This window comes from Sceloporus occidentalis, unplaced genomic scaffold (assembly GCF_023333645.1).
Source record: "Sceloporus occidentalis isolate IW3139 unplaced genomic scaffold, rSceOcc1.0.p SCAF_4, whole genome shotgun sequence".
Classification (NCBI taxonomy): domain Eukaryota; kingdom Metazoa; phylum Chordata; class Lepidosauria; order Squamata; family Phrynosomatidae; genus Sceloporus; species Sceloporus occidentalis.
In genome coordinates, this window is record NW_028316984.1 from 192692222 (window position 1) to 192708157 (window position 15936).

The following is a 15936-nucleotide window of genomic DNA, read 5'->3' on the forward strand; positions in this document are numbered from 1 at the left end:
GGTAAGCCAAATAATGACTAACCTGCAAGTGAAGGGACTTAAGTCTAAATACTAGTAGCATAATTAAAATGTAGTGTACTGTTTATTTTTTAGCATTCTTAGAACCCTCCTTTGTTTTCTGTCTATATTTAATGGCCATGAGGTATTCCCTCTTATAACATGTACTGCACAGCAGTGGTGTCATTAGGGGGGTGCGGGGGAATATGTATTGCAACAGCTCCTCAAACATCTACCTTTTGGCAGAGTGACACTAACCTTAGTTTGATTAACTCACCTCATACTTGGACATTGGTCCCTCAGGTCCTGTTTCATGGCCAAGGAGTTGCATAGCTTTTAAAACAGCAGCTTCAAGCTTCTTGTAAGTATCTTCGAAATGCAGTTTGACTTCTTGCTCTGACAAGAATGCGTCAGGTGCAAGTGAATCAGTGCCAAGACTAACCGGAAGCATCTAGGAAGAAAAATGGGTAAGGAAACAACAAAAATGTCTATGAAAAAAAAGACATCTCTTTAGTACAATTCTTTTTTAAGGAAAGTTTTTTTTTCTTTCTATGGATTGTCATATCTCAAAAAGCTTCTTCTGCTGACATGTCTCTGCCAAGGGGACAGATGAAACCCAAACCTCTACTGAAATTAACCTTTTTTATTTCTTTAACAATAAAATGCAATCATTATTTGAAATAAAGATGTTTTAGTTAATGATCATAGACTTAGTCATTATCTGAAAATCATGGCTGAATTGGGGGTGGGGGAGATCTGATAGCTAGTTATGCATTCAGAGTAAGTGTTTGGCCAAACTAAAGAACACCTGATGTGGGTACATTCACTGTGTCCATCACAGATTTAAAATAAGCAGGTAAAATAAAAACCAAAGACTAAAATCCTGTTGGTGTCTTCTGCCTGTTTACATTCCACTTTGTCCATTTTTACCCAACACAGAACATCTGCATTCAGCTCAAAGTTGTGGAAAAGGAGATGGGCATGCTATGCCATTTTGCATTCAGATGCTCATGTGCATGAAGAAGTAAATCTGCACGCACATTTAGGTGCACATTAAGTTGCACAATGTTGTCATGATGCACCCATTTCTGTCTTTATCAAGGGCCCACGCCCCAAAATCCAGGACTTTTTGGAACCTTATTACGTCTTTTGAATTGATCTTAGCCAAAAGGCCGAGAAGCGATTCAATCTATATCAGTGGCTCTTTTAATTTTTTATCCTCATAAACCCCTTTATATCTACATGCAGATGTCATGCCCCCATTGACATGCTATATGAATAAAAATTGTTTGCACAGTGTGCATATTTTTGTTCACACATTCATGAATATTTAATATTTTAACATTTTATAAGGAAATAACCTTCTTCAAATTAGGACAGTTTTATTTCAATATATTAAATACTTAACACATGTGTAAAGTATACATAAATAAATTGTCTTACACGCAGCCACACTCACATGCACCAGTATTCAAAGATATGTTGCAGGCTGAATCTGCACTGGAGAATAAATGCAGTTTGACACCACTTTAACTGCCATGGATGTATCCTGTATAACCCTGGGATTTGTAATTTCTTGTAGCACCAGAGCTCTCTAACACAGAAGATTAAATCGCTCACAAAACTATAAATTCCACAGATCCATAGGATGGAGCCATGGCAGTTAAAGCAGTGTCAAACTGCATTATTTCTGAAGTGCAGATTCACTTTTTCTTTCATTCACACAATACTCACCTACTCTCTCACACACAGTTATACAAAAACATTCATTCTCAGGCCAGTGATGAGACAGTGGGGGAAAGTGATGATTTGGGATGGGCCCAGTCAGAGGCCATGATCCAGTGAGCTTCCCCACATCTCCTCCTTTTCTGCATCCCTCAGGCAGAGGCAGCTGCACCAAGCATCCCCGTTGTCTTTCTCTTCCCCTCCAAGACAGAAAAAGTTTGGGAAGTAGTGGAGGAGAAGAGATCAGTGCCTCCAAGTTTTGTGCCCCCCTTGAGCAACTTCACACACCCTCAGGGCTCTTTCTCCACCATTTGAGAACCACTGGTCTATATAAAAGGAAAAGCTTCCAAACTTCAGATAGGGAAAATCCCTTATAATCAAGGACACCTGACAATCCTAACCAGAATTTGGCAGAGATGGTATGGGTCCCACAGATGTTCCCAGACTCTATGTAAACAAGTCAGCTGGGTCCAGAGCAGTGGTGGCTGGTGGCTTTCATGTCAGTTAATTCACTCCAGGCTTTAATCTGAAATTAAAAAGAGCCCCAGGACTTCCAATAGCTGCAGTACAGATCAGGATAAAAATTGGATTCATCAACCCACTGACATGGGACTCACTGGCTGCCATTAGCCCAGAGGCAAGACTGACCTGTTAACTGGATGAATGTGAGCCTACTCTTCCCCTCCCTTCCACATACATGCAAAGATACGAATACCAAACAAGGACTAAACTGCAAGTGCAGACACTTAACTCCAAATACTGAAAATACCTTAAGTGCTGAAACTCTGGTTCCCATAAGATAAGCAAATTCTTTACCTTCATATTCTCAAAGTGGCTCTTAAGAGCCTCATATGAGACATTCCCTTGATAGCCAAGCGTGTCAATTTCTGCTTCCAGTGTAGGAGAATCAACTTTCTCATTGTTGTCAGTCAATAAGCACATCTCCTCCTGCTGCATTGTCAACAGTCTCATCTCCTGCAAAGTAAAATAAACAGTTCAACCACTGGTCTACCTAGCTCAGTATTCTTTACACCAGGCGTGTGAGAAGTGTGGCCTCCAGGCCATAAGTGGTTACCAGGGCTATTTCTGTAGTGCTCAGGATCCTACAGGGCTCAAAAAAATTAAAAAAACAATTACCTCAAATGCCCTAAAGGAAGCTATCGGCGACAATTTTGCCATATTTTTGTCTCTCTGCAGCCATTTTAAGCTTGGGAGAGGCATTTTTTACACCAGTAGTGAAAGGAAATTAACTTCCCTGTCACTTCCTATAGCAGTGATGGCGAACTTGTGGCACTCAGAGCCCTCTCTGTGGGCACATGTGCCGTCGCCCCAGCACAGAGTTTGCCAGAGTTTGTTACTAGAAAGCCAGAGGGACACGGCACTTTGCGGTAAATAAGTGGGTTTTGGGTTGCAGTTTGGGCACTCGGCCTCTAAAAGGTTCACCATCACTGTCCTATAATAAAAAAAGGTCTGTCATATTCCCAATAGGAACATGATGAAATTTCCCCCAAATACCCCCTGGAGACCATTTGGGATATTTGGAAGCAAAATGTTTTAAAGTTTTTTTTAGGCGAGGTGGAGCCCACAATGAACTCCATTGGGTAACTTTAGGCAAGTCACATGCTCTCAGCCTTAGAGGAAGGCAATGACAAACTTCCTCTGAACAAATCTTGCCAAGAAAACACCACAATGGGTTCGCTTTAGGGTCACCATAAATCAAAAATGACCTGAAGGCACATAATAACAACAACAGTGTCAAGGTGTCTGCAAGGCCAATACAGCTCTCCAGTGCCAAACAGTTGCCCACTCCTGGTCTACACTTACTTGCCACAGCCTTCCAGGGGACTCCTGTCTGGAAGTGTTTCTAATCCAAGCTGAAGATGCCCAGAATGGAACCTAGGATTTTCTCTGGGCAAATTATGTGTATCCACTAAGCTTCACCCTTGAATTTTATAGATGACTTGAAACCTGTATCTTCCTGGTCTAAATCTAACATCTCTAACCAATTCAAAAACATACGACCTTATCACACAGGGGAAATCAGGCAAAATCAGGGGTTTAAACAGTGATTATGCCATGCAAAATGCAATATCGCAATTCAGATTTTCACACGATGTTGCTATTAAACAGGCAATAAACAAGCAATAAACTGCAACAAATCATTCATAGGGAAATGCCGAAAATGATTTGTTGCTGTTTATTGCCTGCTTATTGCCTATTTAATAGTGATCTGTGTGAAAATCATAATTACGATACTGCATTTTACATGGGATAATTACTGTTTAAACCAGGGGTCGGCAACCTACAGCCCGTGGGCTGCATGCGGCCTGCCAAGGCCTAGGAACCGGCCCCAGCCCAGCCCTGCCGCAAATTGCTGCCGGGGCCTTCGGCCTCCAGCGCAGGCGCGCGGGGCCTTCGGCCTAGGCATGTGGGGCCTTTGCGCATGGGGCAAGCAGCGGGCAAGGAGGAGCAAGTGGGGGCAAGGGAGGCAAGGAGGAGCAAGTGGGGGCAAGTGGCAGGCAAGGGGGAGCAGGGGGGGCAATTGTCTATAGAAGCCTCAGAAACATGCATTTATATTAACATTTTTTAAAAATCAGCAATTTTTTGCGTGTCCTCCATTTTTTTATTTAAAAAAGTGTCCTCCACTTTAAATTTTTGTCCTACATTTGTCCTGGTTTATTTATTTATTTAATTAAAAAAAAATATTATTTTTTTGGCTTCGGCCCCCCAAGTTGTCTTAGGGACAGCAACCCGGCCCTCAGGTCAAAAAGGTTGCCTACCCCGGTTTAAACTCCTGATTTTCCCAATGTGATAAGGTCCATAGCCATATTAGTCTGTGGAATCAGTATGCAGAGAGATCTTGCAGCACCTCTGAGACTAACTGAAAGAAAGAAGTTGGCAACATCCAGTGGCTCCCAAACAGTGCTCTTTAAGGGATTTTGGACTTCAGTTCCCAGAATCCCAGACTATTGGCCAACATGGCTGAGGCTTCTGGGAGCTGAAGTCCAAAATCTCTTAAAGGGCACAGTTTGGGGACCATTGCATCTAACCAATCTACCATGCTGGTGTAAAGTGTGTCTCAACCAAAGTAGTAAGAAGAAGAAAAATATCTGTGGCAACTCACAAACTGTGTTTTCTTTATAAGTTTAGCCCATTTTCTGTTCAGTTTTTTCAGTTCCGCTGAAACAACTGATCCTACTTCATCATTGCTGCATTCAATCAGAAAGTTCCCAGCTTCATTTAAAGATCCATGCCGAGAGTTCCAGGCTGCCAGGGTGTCTGTAGGGACCTTCAGGGTCAGAAAGAACACAACAGATATGATGGTTACAGCCCATGCCTAAGTACAAAACAAATAAAGCCCTACATGGCTTGGGCCCAGGATACCTGAAGGACCGCCTCTCCCCATACATTCCGCCCCGCACCCTCAGAACTTCTGGGCAGCAATTACTCAGGGTACCTGGGGCTAAACTCTCCTCGACATCGAGGAGGACATATTCCATCGTTGCCCCGACCCTTTGGAACACGCTGCCCACAGAGCTCCGCTCGGCCACCTCCCTGGCTCAGTTTAGGAGGGAGTTAAAGACCCTCCTATTTCGAACTGCATTCCCCGAATGAAGTCCTAGATGGCCTCTCTCTCTTGCTGACGGCAATTTGGAGAGCTGACCGGGGGTTTTATGATTGTTTTTAAAATGTTTTACTGTATGTATTATTTGTATTATGTTGTTCACCGCCCTGATCAATGGAAGGGCGGTATATAAATAAAAGTTTTATTTATTATTTATTTAAATATAAAACTGAGAAGCAATGCAAATATACCTTTTTTGGATGTTCTTTCCGTGTCTTTTCCAGCCATGATTTTAGCAAGTGAATATTCTCTGTATAGATGGCCCAGGCTGATAAATTTTTTTGCAGAGTTTCATTCACATTGCAAATGTACTCTTGGCATCTGAAAATCTGAGAATCCACCATCTTGAATAGTTTGTTTGTTTCCTCAGGATCAACTCCTAGAATTTACACAATATTCTGTCAGTGATCATGTCTACAGAAGAGCATTAAGTTCTTTCTAGCCTTGACTCATTTTGCAATTATACGCAGCAAGCCACCCATTTTACAAATGAATATGTCACTGAACCAGGACTTAAGATCCAATGTGGAAAAATGATTATGCCAGACTTGGATTTGAGAGATCTGACATTAAATTCATTTCGTGACCTGATCTAACACACCCTGATCTACCATGCAAAGCACTGTTCTGAGAATGAAGTAGGCATGAGTAATGCACACTCCCCTGAGCTCACTGCATGGTGTCTTTTCAAGACAGACAGACAGACAGACAGACAGACAATCTGAAAGGAAACTATACAATGAAAGTAGCTGTGAAATCACACCTGTGGCCTTGCCCCAGTGGTATGTCATTTCCCGGATCTGCCCTCACCATGCATCAGTGTGGACATTTAGTGAGGAAGCTTATGAATGTAGATAGCACATAATTCTCAATGAGAATTAGGCTTCCAAGTTCAACAGTACAATAGCAGTGAACCTAGTATATTTGACATCCAGTATAGATCATATTTTAATATCTCCCTCCTCTCTACAAAAGCCTTTTCCAGGTCTGGTGGAACTGCTGGCTGGGTGGTGAAGGGAGGAGACTTGCCTTCCTTCTTAGCTAACAGAGCTGCTAGATGAAGAAGGCAGCCCCTTACCACCAGGGAGTGGTGTGGGTGGGTTGCTATTGCCACCTCATAAGCTTTCTGGATCTGGCAGAAATGCTGGACAAGTGGAAAAGGGAGGAAATCCTTCCCACTTCTGAGTTGTCACCCAGTGCTGTCCATACACCCTACAACTCCCAAGTGATGACCCTGTAGAAGAATAGATGCTGAGCCCAATCCCACAACCATATATGCTAAAATACCTGTGCTTTACCAATGCATCTGAAGAAGTGGATTGAAATCCATGAAAGGTCATGCTGAAAAAAATCAGTTAGTCTTAAAGGTGCGGTTAGATTTCTATTCCCCAGACTTTGCCTTTTTTATGCTGTTAACACACTAAACACAGCTATTTCTTTGAAAATACAAGCAGGTCATGCAACATAATGTTGCAGTATGGAGTATGCAATATGGAGTATACTGCTGTTTATATTCTAGTCACTCTATTCTATTCTATGTCCCCGTTTTTTGTTCACCTACACACGCCTCAAATAAACCTTGGCATCCCTTCCACAGAAAGCAAGCTTCATCCTCACTGAGGGTGTGTGTGTGTGTGTGTGTGTGTGTGTGTGTGTGTGTCTGGAGAGGGAGGCAGGAATCCTTTCAGAGTTATTTCATTCTGAAGGTATTTTTGTACTTTTAGAAATGTTGGAAGTTCTCCAGCCTGAAAATTCTATATAGCATGCGTAGTGCAGGTCTAGCTACATAAGCAACAGCATTCACAGACAAAACACTGACAACAGAGAGAAAGATGAGAACTGCTATGCTTGTGAGCAATTACCCAGAGCAGAAGTGCTGATGATTCTGTTCTTCTTTTCTTCACAGATTTGAAATGCAGTTTCTAGTTGACCAACAAATCCATTTTCTTCAATGAAATCCTGCACAAATTTTAAAAGTTAGGAAAAAAGATGACTTGGCCTGAGAATGAACTGGCCTTGTTTGTACAGAGATGAGGATATACATCAATTTGGAGTTTACAAAACTAACCAACCAACCAACAAGCAAGGTAGGAAGAGGGGAAAATAAAAGATTTCATATTTGTTTGGTATTCCACTTCCCTGGCTATTATATTACTCAATAGCTTTCGCACATCTTTTATTATCATGTCCTATCTTTCTGAATTACGAGGTAACATACCTCAGGTAATATACAGATACACACACACACACACACACACACACACACACACAATTTGTATTCATTTAGCTTATTATTACAGCTTCTGCTATTACAGAGGTTGCTGTGAGGCTTTTTTTCCCTAAGATACCAAAATATCCTATACAGAGAATGTAAGAAGAGAGCTTAGAGAACATATGAAGAACATTAGAAGAGGCATGTTGGATCAGACCTAATGAATTTTTTATTGAATTTCAATTTACATCCTGCCTTGCTCCCAATGTGGAACTAAGAGACTATATGGTCTAGTTTCTGTTCACACAATGAGGAACCAGTTGCCTATGGGGAGCTCACCAGAAGTACAATAGTGTAATGGCACCTTCCATCTTGTGTTCTTTGACAACTCATATAGGAAAGAATATTGCCACTGATACTGAAGCTGATGATGATACTGAAGCTCATGATGACTCACAACACAATTATAGCACTATTATTCCATGTTTACTGGCATGGCTCCATCCTATGGAATCCTGGGTTTGTAGTTTGATGAAGAAAACTGTGAGTTTTCTTCTGGCCTCTCCTTAGACTACCAATCCCAGGATTCCATAGGACAGAAGCATGGCAGTTGAAGTGGAATCATAGTGCTATAACTGCATAGAATGAATGGGCCCAATTACTAGCCACTGCTGGCATTCCTCTCCATGATTTTATCCAATCCATTTCTCAAGCCATCTGTGTTGGCAGCCATAATTATATCTTGTGGCAATTAATTTTATACAGTAGTTTAAATACATGATATATTAAAAACTGCTTCCTTTTATTTGTCCTGAATCTTCCACCACTCTGGTTCAGTTTGTGGGTCACAAGTTTTAAGATTATCAAAGAGGAAAAAAGTCCTTCTAGCTAGATTTTTCACACCATACAGTATCTCCCCTTACTTGCTTAACTTAAGTACTACTATATCTTTCTTGCCTTTTAAAAATCTAAAATCCTTAGATGTTGCAACCTTTGATCACAGGGGACTTGATCCAAATTCTTTAATTTTTTGTTGCTTATTCTCCACCTTTTCCAACTCGCCAATATCCTTTTTGTTGTTGTTGTTAGCTGCCCTCGAGTTGGTTCCAACTCATGGCGACTCCGTGGATAAGACATCTCCAAGAATCCCTATCCTCCACTGCCTTGCCCAGATCCTGAAAGCTCTTGCCCACAATCCCCCTGATCAAGTCTATCCATCTGGTTTGTGGTCTTCCTCTCTTTCTTCTATCCTCTACCTTTCCTAGCATTATTGTTTTTTTCTAGTGATCCATGCCTTGTCATTATGTGACTAAAGTACAATAGTCTCAACTTGATCATCTTTGCTTCCAAGGAGAGTCCTGCTCTGGTCTGTTCAAAAACCCATTTGTTTGTCTTCATGGCTGTCCATGGTATCCTAAGTACTCTTCTCTAGCACCACATTTCAAATGAGTTGATTTTCTTTCTGTCTGCTTCCTTCGCCACCCAGCTCTCACATCCGTAAATGGTAACTGGGAATACAATTGCCTGAACAATTCTGACTTTAGAGCTCAGTTGCATGTCTTTGCTCTTCAGTATCTCTTCCAGTTCTTTCATAGCTGCCCTTCTCATTCCTAGTCTTCTTCTCATTTCTTGACTGCAGTCTCCATTCTGGTCAATGTTTGATCCTAGATATGGGAATTCTTTAACTATTTCAATCATTGTCTAGATTGAATTTGTGTATTTCTTCTGTGGTCATTATTTTTGTTTTGTTTAGGTACTTGGAAAAAGGAGATTTTGGGGTTCCACAATCCTCCAAGTTGAAGGAAAAGACAAGAGAACTGTGCAAAGTATCAAATTGCTGTCAAAGTTTTAGACCTTGCAGAATCTAGCAGCCCTGATTGAGTGAGGAAAATACTATTTTTTTCCAATCGGCAGTTAAATATCAGTAGCTTTACAGTGACATCTACTGGATGTCTATTTTAGCCTGAAAGCTACTTAATTCATCAAATAACAAGTGCCATTGCAACTGCAACTAACAGAAACAACTAGATGTAATAATATTCAGCAGTATTCTGGCAAGCACTGTTTGTGCTCATGCTAAAGGCTGGATGGATGAGGAAAGAACTATGGTAAAATTGTGGCTGTGTGACGTGTGGTGGAAGTAACCAGCTGAGAAAATGTGCACCTGTCAAAATATTTGTAAAGGCAAAACAAAGAAAATGTCAAGTATAGTCAAAAACACACTGCAGAAATAATCCAGTTTGAGACTGCTTTAACTGGCCTGGCTTAGTGCTAGGGAATCCTATGAATTGTAGTTTGTTGTGGCCCCAGAGATCTCTGACAGAAAAGGCTAAATGTCTCAGAAAACTACAGTTACCAGAATTCCCAGGGCAGTTAAAGTAGTGCCAAACTGGATTATTTCTTCAATATGTTTTGGATCTATTTTAGCAGTAAAGCAGACTGTAATGTTAATGTGATAACTTTTCCTGATTTTAACCCAGTAAAGCTGACAAACATACACAAAGGTCTTGTTCAGATCCTTCAAAGTCCAATTCCTCTCAGTGCTCCTTTGAGATGAAGCACTAAAGAGCTGCCACCATCACCATTTGCCTGCCTGGACACTCAAAAAGGTCAGAGGTGGCACCATGGTGCAGAGTAGAGGGGGCCAATGCTTCTTTTAAGTTCTCCTGGGATGGACTAAGTTCTCTCCTTTTGCCACTCTACACAATGAAAGGGGTGGTTCCTTTTTCAATAAGAGTATACAGTAGTACTTTCGCTAATCTGTGGATAAATTTACCTATATTTTTTGAGTCAACTGACTAAAATTTCTAGACATACATAAGCATATACAGTAATCTAAATTATACTTCTAGCTGATACCCTGTTTCAGTGTTTCCTCTTTAGCACTCTTTCTGTACACTGCTTTCTATAGGAATTTTTTTTCCCAACTACAGTTGCCCCTACTAACTCACGGATCTCAAATCCGTGCCCCTGAATAACCACAAACGGGCAACTTCCACTATTTCCTATGGTGTGTGCACCTGGCGCAAGCGCCCAGACTGCACACACAGGAGCCTGCACCATTCAAGCCTATGAGGCTTGAGGCTTGAATATGCACGAGCCTCCGTTTTCCCCGGGGGGGTGGGGGTGGTGTCCAGAACATATCCCCCGTGAAAACGTAGGGCCAATTGTACATTAAAATACTATGACTGAAGGGTCAGGAATTAATAGTCGTAAAAATCTCATAAAATGCAAATCCAATGAACACTGAATAGTTTGCATCCACCAGTCCAAACTGACCCAAGACATAACCAGCTACCCAGACAACCACTGGGTAAAGATGTAATACTTACATGCCAATCTGAGAGCAGTGACTCAACCATTTCCTTCGTTCCATACTTGATGTGCCAGATGTTCAACTTAGAGATCAGTTCCTCCAAGATAGCTGAGCAGAATAAGTTATAGTATTCCACAAGAGTGCTGAAATCCATCAGGTGAATGTTGCTGAACCTGAAAATCAACCCAACAATTTGTTTTTAGAAAGTGAGCTAAAACTACCAATATTATCCTCTGCATCATGCAAGTCCTGATCTTGGCAAAGTCCATTTTTTTAATTGCAGCACCCATAATTGCTTAATCATCATGGCCACTGGGGGATTCTGTAAGTTCCTATCCAAAAAAGTCATTTGCACAAGACACACTGCAATCTACAGCAAGGGTGGGCAATCTATGGCCTTCCATATTGTTGGACTGCAGCTGCCTTCATCTCTCATTGTCTGTGCTGGCCAGGACCGATGAGAGTTGCAGTTCAATTCTGGTAAGTTCTCTACCCTTGATCTAGAGCAGCAGTTCTTAACCTTTTCTTTAACACGTAAATATTTAAATTTTTAAATGGTTTAATTGTTTTTAAAAATTTTATATGTATACATTTTAACATTGTACTGTATTTAAATTGTATTGTTTTAAATCTCGTTTGCCGCCTTGTGTCCCTATATTGGGAGAAAGGTGGGATATAATAAAATAATAATAAGAAAATTAATTTTCTTTACCACAGACCTCTTTTAATTATCTTTTGTTGCTTAGACTTAGCTCAAGATTTAAAACCCTAACATGCATCAAAGATTTAATTGCACACACTCAAATTATATTCGTATTAGAATGATTACATACAAATGTAATAATAATAATAACAATAATAGCATAGTAGCAAGAAATGTCATGCTTTCTCTCAGCCACAGCATCATTCACCTGCACCACATCCAGAAGTAGCAAGCGATGAGTACATTTTTTAGTATCAAACAGTTATTTTCATAAGCAGTCTTTACTTTTGTTTTTAATGGAAGTGGTAAGTTAGTACACTTACAGTATAATTGACAGGTCAAGCTGAAATTTGAGATAAAATTGCATGATTATCATTTGCTATTTGATGTTCTTTTTGTTGCCTGTTTTATTGAACCCTTTCCTGTACTGCTATGTATTTTATATGTATTATCCTATTATTTCCTAAATTGTACGCCATAGGCAGGTTTACTCTTATCTATTTATTGTTTGTACGTACAGCGCTGTGCAAATCTACAGTGTTATATAATAATAATAATAATAATAATAATAATAAACAACCATGGGTAAATATCCTTCCTTCCTTTGTGCCTTTATTCCTTTCTTTTTGTTTTAACTATAAACATTCATAACATTTCTTCAGTCCTTTGTGGACCCACTGTGAAGACATTGTGGACCCTACAGGTTAAGGACTACTGATCTAGAGGAATGTAATGCTAATCAAAATGTTATGTATATAGCTGGTAAACTACCACTAGGGAAGGGTTAAGACTGCCAGAGAGCAAATACCATTACTATGAATTTAGGGCAGTCCAAGAAAAGCAGAAGTATATTCTGAGGGGGCTGAAAGGTTGATGGGAAAGAAGAATTGTAGAATTACCGAACTATAGAGTTGGAAGAGACTCTATAATTCTGGTCCAACCCTCTGCCCTGCAAGAACTCACAATCAAAGCACCCCCGGCAGATGACCATCCAGACTCTGTATAGAGATCTCCAAAGGAGAAGATGCCATCATTCTCCTAGGGAATGTGTTCCACAGTCAAACAGCTCTTACTGTCAGGACATTCCTCCTTCTTGTAGCTTGAATCCATTGCTATTCTCTCAAGCAGCAGAAAACAAGCTTGCTCTATCCTCAATATGACACCCTTCAAATACTTAAACAGGGTTGTCATATCACCTCTTAACTGTCTCATAGTAAGATAGTAGATCACATACTGTACATGCAGGTAGTCACAGGTATAATCCTTGGCCAAGCAAGAGTCTGAATAGTTACTTCCTTAGATATAAATCCAGGTACTAGTCTCAGGCAGTATTAGCTCACTGAATCAATTGCTGATAAAACAAGATGCAGGTGCTGTGGTTTGAGTGTTGGATTAAGACTCCTGGAGACCTGTCTTCAAATCCCCACTTAACCATGAAACTCATTAGCTGATCATGGGCAAGTCACACTATCTCAGAGGAAGGCAATGGTAAACCTCTTCTGAATAAATCTTTGCCAAGAAAATATCATGACAAGACTGCCATAAGGCAGTGTCAACTTGAAAACACAAAACAAACAAATAATGACCAAATCAACATTTGAAGTCATTGGTTCAATAGGTCAGCTCTAGCTGAGACCAGCAGATGGGTTTAGGCCACTAATACACCTAAAATCCCGGAGTCGGCAAGGCCACTCAAGGAGCAAAGCCAAAATTAAAAAAAAGTTTATAAAAATATTTCTGAGATCTAATACATGGCAGGGATGAAAAAGATGCTGCCAACCAAAACAGACAATACAGAGTGAGATGGACCAGCGGTCTAGCTTAGTATCAAGCTGTTTCTTATATAGGTGGGTCTCCCTTATCTGAAATGCTTAGTCCAGAAGTGGTTTGGATTTCTTTTTTCAGATTTTAGAATATTTGCATATACATAATGAGATATCTTGCAGACGGGACACAAGTCTAAACGTTTATGTTTCCTATACACTTCATAAACCTAGCCTAAAGGTAATTTTATACAAAATATTTTTAATAATTTTGTGCATGAAAAAGTATGTGTACCCTGAACCATCAGAAATCAAAGGTGTTACTATCTCAGCCATGTGGACGATTTTGAAGTGTTTTAAATTTTGAAATTCCGGATAAGGGAGATTTAAACTGTATTCATAAACAGCATTCATAATGGAAGAAGGAAAGAAATTTAGTGCCAGAAACTAAGAATGTAAAAACCCTTTCATTCAGAAAGGTCCAATCCTGTTTGCCATTACAGACAACCAGATGTTTTTGCAAGACACACAAGCTATGCCTGAAGATTAATAGCCTAAAGATTAATGGGCCACCACTATATTCATAGCCTGAAAAATACACTTTTGGACAAATTAAGAGCTATCAGCACAGTTTGTATGCATTTGTTTTAAATACAGACGGAAATAATATTTTTTCAGACTTCCCCAACCATCACCCTCTAGGTATATCAAACTAAAACTCCCATCATTCACAGTCACTAGCTGTAGGTGATGGGGAATGCAGTCCAATACATCTGGACGTACAAAAGAGGGATGAAAGCTGATGCTTTTCATCAAGAGCAGCGGCGATATCCATCAGCAACACTGCACTCTTGCCAACAAGCTGCCAAATTTGGTAAAAGCAATCATTTATCTCCAGCTAAATTGCAGACTCCCAGACTCCAAGATTGATCAAAGAAGGCGTCTGACAATAACAAACCTTCTTCTCATTTCTTGCAACTTCTGAGGGGGTACCAGCGGCATGCCTGCCTTATCTCTGTTCTTGAAGGACTGCAGGGCCTCCAAGTGTTGTTCAAAATAGGTCATCATGCTCTAAAAGAAGCAATAGCATAATCTTATTCACAAGAGAAAAGAACATGACTGCAAGCATGACCACAGAAACATAATATTGTCTTATTGCTGCAAGACACAGATCATGCATAGGTCTTCAGATGTTGTCCCATTCCAGTTTTTGTCAGCCTCTGGCCAATATCATGCTTAGGACTAGCTAATATCATGTTTAGGACTGAACTACAACTCCCAGAATCTCCTGGCCAGCATGGCCAGTTGGCTGAGATATTCAGGGAGCTGTAGTCCATAAGGACTGGATGACTCTGGAGACCAGGGTTCAAATCCCCACTCTGTCATGGAAACCTGTTGAGCAGGTGGGTTGGACTGGATGGCCCTTGTGGTCTCTTCCAACTCTACGAGTCTATGATTCTATGAGTGACTTTGGGCAATCTCAACCAAGGTAACTCTGTGACAGGTTTGCAATGAGGTTGCTGTACATCGGAAGCAATATGGAGGCACATAACAACAAGCCCCTAAAGGTAACTTTTCCAAGCTCTGTCCTTTTGGAACCACTTCACAAAGCAACAGTTACTCCAAATATAGAAAAAGAGAAATTAACACCTCCTTTGAGAACCAACTGATACCACAACCCATCAGTTTTTTAAATAAGAGGCAGAGGCATTAACATGTGCTGCTGTTGCCATTTATATGACATTTGGCCCTTACTGATCCAAGTGAACAACCAGCCTTTTTCATTTGATGAGTCAGTTCTATACTAGAGCCACTTCTCTTCTACATTTGGCAAAGTATTTTGTGCCTAGAAAAAGAAACTTCATTCCAACTTGGGAAAAGGACAGGAAGAATCTTCCTTTTCCTTTCTGTTACAGCCTTACAAGGCTTGGCAGAACCATGTATGAGACCCAAGGTTATCCTCTCATACATCCCCTCCTTTTGCATGCTTAGTCTTCCCCAGACTTAATTCATTGACCTCTTCTCCTCTCTGGATATTAGATTGCAAAACAGTAATTATGCCCTAGATGCCTGTCCTAGAAAAGACATCAGGTAAAACCATGTCAACAGCATGTTGTTTTAGCTTCTTAATTGAGCCAAGAGGACAAGAAATTTTCAATCAATGCATTCCCAAACTAATGATAGTATTTAACAACCCCATCCAGTTTAGATGGAATACCAGAGGCAGAGTATTTGCCAATGTTTCTGTTTTAATAATTAATTTAAATATTTCAGGATGTAAACAAAACTGTTGGCCCAGCTGCTAGGACTATTCACAAAAAAAGCCTCATTTTTCTTCAAAAAATTTGGACTACAAATCCCAGATTCCCTGAGCTACTATGCCTGGTAGCCATGCTAGATGGGGCTTCTGAGATCTGAGGTCCAAAGGACTTCTTCCGAACTCTTCTTTCACTCACGCTCCTTCTCTTTCTACACCCCCTTTCTGGTAAACATAATCATTGCCGCTACATTGTGTTACTCTGGAATAGGAAAATTATTATAACTTTTACTGATTCCTATTTAATTCATCATTAACTCTCAATTATCCCTTTGTTA

At 40.4% G+C, this 15936-nt stretch overlaps 1 protein-coding gene across 8 annotated transcripts in view; it reads right to left on the reverse strand.

Annotated features, from left to right (window-relative positions):
• The window catches only part of SYNE2 (spectrin repeat containing nuclear envelope protein 2), a 348063-nt gene that overhangs the window by 246697 nt on the left and 85430 nt on the right, over window positions 1-15936 (reverse strand). For all 8 annotated transcript variants that reach the window (XM_089522735.1, XM_089522729.1, XM_089522733.1 and 5 more), the window contains exons 13-19: window positions 14300-14412; window positions 10892-11048; window positions 7210-7306; window positions 5539-5726; window positions 4847-5011; window positions 2539-2697; window positions 275-448 (exon numbers count right to left, since the gene is read on the reverse strand). In XM_089522735.1, coding sequence (XP_089378861.1) covers window positions 275-448; window positions 2539-2697; window positions 4847-5011; window positions 5539-5726; window positions 7210-7306; window positions 10892-11048; window positions 14300-14412 — 1053 coding nt within the window. The remainder of the gene's footprint in view (window positions 1-274; window positions 449-2538; window positions 2698-4846; window positions 5012-5538; window positions 5727-7209; window positions 7307-10891; window positions 11049-14299; window positions 14413-15936) is intronic.